Raw genomic sequence first — 3,629 nt, 5'->3', positions numbered from 1 at the left:
GAAGAACATGGCGACAATAGTCTTGTTAACCCATATCAGAACTCAATGATTTCTTACGATGTCCCTGGTGAAATTGTAGAGACTATATTAACTTACTTACCGGTCAAACAAGCAGCGAGATCAAGTGTCCTTGCATCGAGATTCAAAAATATTTCGAAGTACAACAAAAGCTTGATATTTGATGAGGAATTCGCTCGGGGGTACCACCGTGGAACGCTTATCTCCATCACCTTTCTAACATGCTGTCCTAATTTAGAAAGACTGTTCATTGATGTAAGCATTTCTTACTACACATACCTTAAGATTACACTTAACTATATGTATATATATATATATATATATAATATCTTCTTCTTAATATAATAGATACATATACATATTTATTTTTTTTGGTTTATTTTTGATAAATTTCTAACCGTATGGATAAAACTAAAATTACAATTGCAGCTGAATGACTTCCGTTTCGTCCGCACATCTAATTGGGAGCGTCACCAGAAGAACAAACTTGATAAGTTCGTTCATGATCCATACAGGATTAAATTTATCAAAATATCAGGGTTCAAATTTGACGAATACGAAATAGAGTTGGTGCTGTTTTTCCTAAAGAAGACAATCAACCTGGAGAACTTAGTTCTTGTCACTTCGAAAAAAGATGCTCTGAAAATTGATCTCAATGATTCATGCCATTACCGCAGACTTTTCTATTCCTCAAGAGCATCTAAACGAGCTCAAATACTTGTTTATGAGCATTCCGACGATGCTGAAACTCTTTATCCAGTGCATACAAAAACTTGGTTCCATTCACATTGAGCTTCCAAGGAATTTAAAGCTTAAATCAATCTTCATGAAACTGCAGCCTAACCTACCTAGCTCCTTATATTTCAAGGTGCATATCATACATCTTGTGTTTAATGTTTTTTGGTTTGTTTTTCCAGTGATAAAGATAATAGTTTTTTTTTTTTTTTATATTATTACTTTCGGACTAGATGGATTCTATGTATAAAAGTTATAACGTGAATAGAATCTTAATAATATGTGATTTGGACCTCAATTGTTATTTTCATAGGTTAAGTTTTATGCCCCTTTTTTTAATGGTTTGAATTTTTGTTGGGTTAGAGGAGCTTATGACACTAAGCATGCTAGAAATAACTGTGCGTACAAGTGAATTAGAAGATTATATACCTGGTATGTTTTATTTTTTTGTAAAAATTTAAAACAAACCAATTATAGTCGTGGAGTTTATCAATTCATATATATTAACGGGGTGCTTATAAATAATTACTCATATATGTTAGAAACCTACTTATTGTTGAGTAAAAATAGCAGAAAGTGAATGTGCTAGGAAGTAATTATGTTTTTATTAAAATGTGATGATTTTAAGGTAAGTTGTTAGAGTATGCTAATCACTTTTTAGTTGAATGATTGTTATGTTCCATTCTTTACAATAAATTGTGAGTTTGAGTTAGACTGTGTTTCATGTGTGTCCTTGTAAGAATATTATTTCTTTTGGGTATTGTAGTAAAAAAATAGAATAGCGATTATAGTGGATGTGAATTTTTATTGACAAGAAAAGGTAAATGATAGTGTACGGACGTGATTATATTTGCGTGGATAGATTTCAGCATAGTTATCACGAATGTAGATTTATAACGATTTTGTCTATATTAAGACGTCAATAATTAACAACAGAGTCTTATCAAAATTTCAACACCACTAGCTACAAAGAATTTGATAATGAACTTCTTTAACAACTTTGAAAATTTTGAATATTAAAAATGTAGTGGTATTATAGACTTGAACTTCTCGATCATTGGTTCGCAGAGTAGAATAAAAATATACTATAATATATAAAACTTACGATAAAAAAAATATCTGGGGATTTCTTACTATGAGAAATTATTTGTTGTAATATATCCAAAGAGTAGAGTTGACTCTTGAATGTCTCTAGTTATGTTAAAATCTCTACGAATTTTTTTCACCGTAAGAAATTATTTTTTACCAATTAAACCCAAAGGGTAAAAAGGTCTACCGGATAAATACAAAGTCTGTTTATGAAACGACTCAGCTTTCAAATATAACGCATGCAAAACAACATTGGCGTTACCTGCTTACCCCGGTCTACCACTACCCTGCACGTCAGCGCGTTGCTTATTCGTGGGATTTTATAATGATTGTTTGCTCCAGAAAAGACAAAAGCAGCAGCAGAATTTTGTATCCCTAAGAGCCTAAAATTCTTTTTCAGAAAACATCAAATTTGATTTCGTAACCGGTGCAGTAGATGACGGAGATAAGTATATATCATGCGTAGTACCCCTTTTGTGATTCCCCGCATTTTCTCTTCTCGCTAAATCTAAGTATATCCAGCAGAATTTTCTTTCATTTGTCCTGTAATTTTCGTGAGAAAATTCTCAGTTCAATCTATCAATGGCAGCTGCACAAGAAAGGAAGAGGAAAACGATGTCCGATCATATAACAAATAGTCACGGTGAAGGTAGTCTTGTTAACCCAAATCAAAACTTAATGATTTCTTACAATATCCCTGGTGAAGTTGTAGAGACTATCTTCACTTTCTTACCAGTCAAACAAGCATCGAGGTCAAGCCTCCTTGCATCGAGATTAAGAAATATTTGGAAGTACAGCAAAAGCTTGATCTTTGATAAGGAATTCGCTCGAGGGTACGACTGTGGAGCACTTATCTCCATCATCGGCCACATCTTTCGTCACCATGAAGGATTAAAAATCTAATCGTTTCGTCTTTTCCTAGATCCAAATGGACCCGTCATCCCAACCATTGAATCCTGGATCAAACAAGCGATAGAAAAAGATGTTGAAGAGATTGAACTAGATTTTTCCAGTGTAGGCACCACGCCAATCCTTTCTTCAGATTCGGTTGATTCTGGAACAACTTTAACAAGCCTGAAAATCGACTTCTGTGAATTCAATCCCCACCTATCAGAGCTTAAAAATTTGCGTCTCTTGAAGAATGTTGTTATGAAACGTGTGGATGTGAGTATAGAACTCATTGGTGCTTTACTCGATTGTTGCCTCCTTCTGGAGAGCTTGGAATTAGTTCAGTGCCGTTATCTTACTATTCTGTATATTAATGCGGCGAAGCAGCAATGGTTTTGAGGTATAATATGTGGAAATGAAACAAGAGGGTAAAAAAGGTGAAAGAGAAGATAGCGGAGAGGTTTTGAGACATAAAAAAAATCCTAATGTATCATTCTACTTAACAAAATAAAACGATTAGATAAGTTGTTATTTTATATATGTAAGTTATAACTTGAACAGAACCTTAGTTATGTGCGATTTGAACCTTAACTGTTATTTTCATTGGTTAGGTTTTATATCTTTTTTCAATGGTTTGAATTTATATCTAGTATAGATATGTATTAAATAAATCAAATTCATAATTAAGCATTACTTTATCAAACTGAATTCAAATATTCCCATCAAAATGTGCTATGCATGATAGTAGTAAAACTTCTAGTTCTAGTTTTTTTAAGAATAATTTTTTCTTTTTGGATTTTATTTTACCAAATAAAACTTTTTGTAGTTTAAAATTTTATACATTTAGATATCATTAATTAACAACAAAATCTTATCGAAATTTCAACACTATAGGTACA

General features: G+C 32.4%; 1 protein-coding gene across 1 annotated transcript; it reads left to right on the top strand.

Annotated features, from left to right (window-relative positions):
* The first annotated feature begins 2,424 nt into the window (after positions 1-2,424).
* On the top strand, positions 2,425-3,129 carry LOC148252882 (putative FBD-associated F-box protein At1g61330). Its single transcript, XM_088207781.1, has 2 exons — positions 2,425-2,683; positions 2,765-3,129. Exons 1-2 carry the CDS (start codon positions 2,425-2,427, stop codon positions 3,127-3,129), a joined length of 624 nt encoding a protein of 207 aa, XP_088063907.1.
* Positions 3,130-3,629: the final 500 nt, after the last annotated feature.

Source organism: Carica papaya, chromosome 7, assembly GCF_054855325.1.
Source record: "Carica papaya isolate Zhongbai chromosome 7, ASM5485532v1, whole genome shotgun sequence".
Classification (NCBI taxonomy): Eukaryota; Viridiplantae; Streptophyta; class Magnoliopsida; order Brassicales; family Caricaceae; genus Carica; species Carica papaya.
Note: the sequence above shows the minus strand (reverse complement) of the source record. Positions and strands in the feature narration are given on the sequence as shown.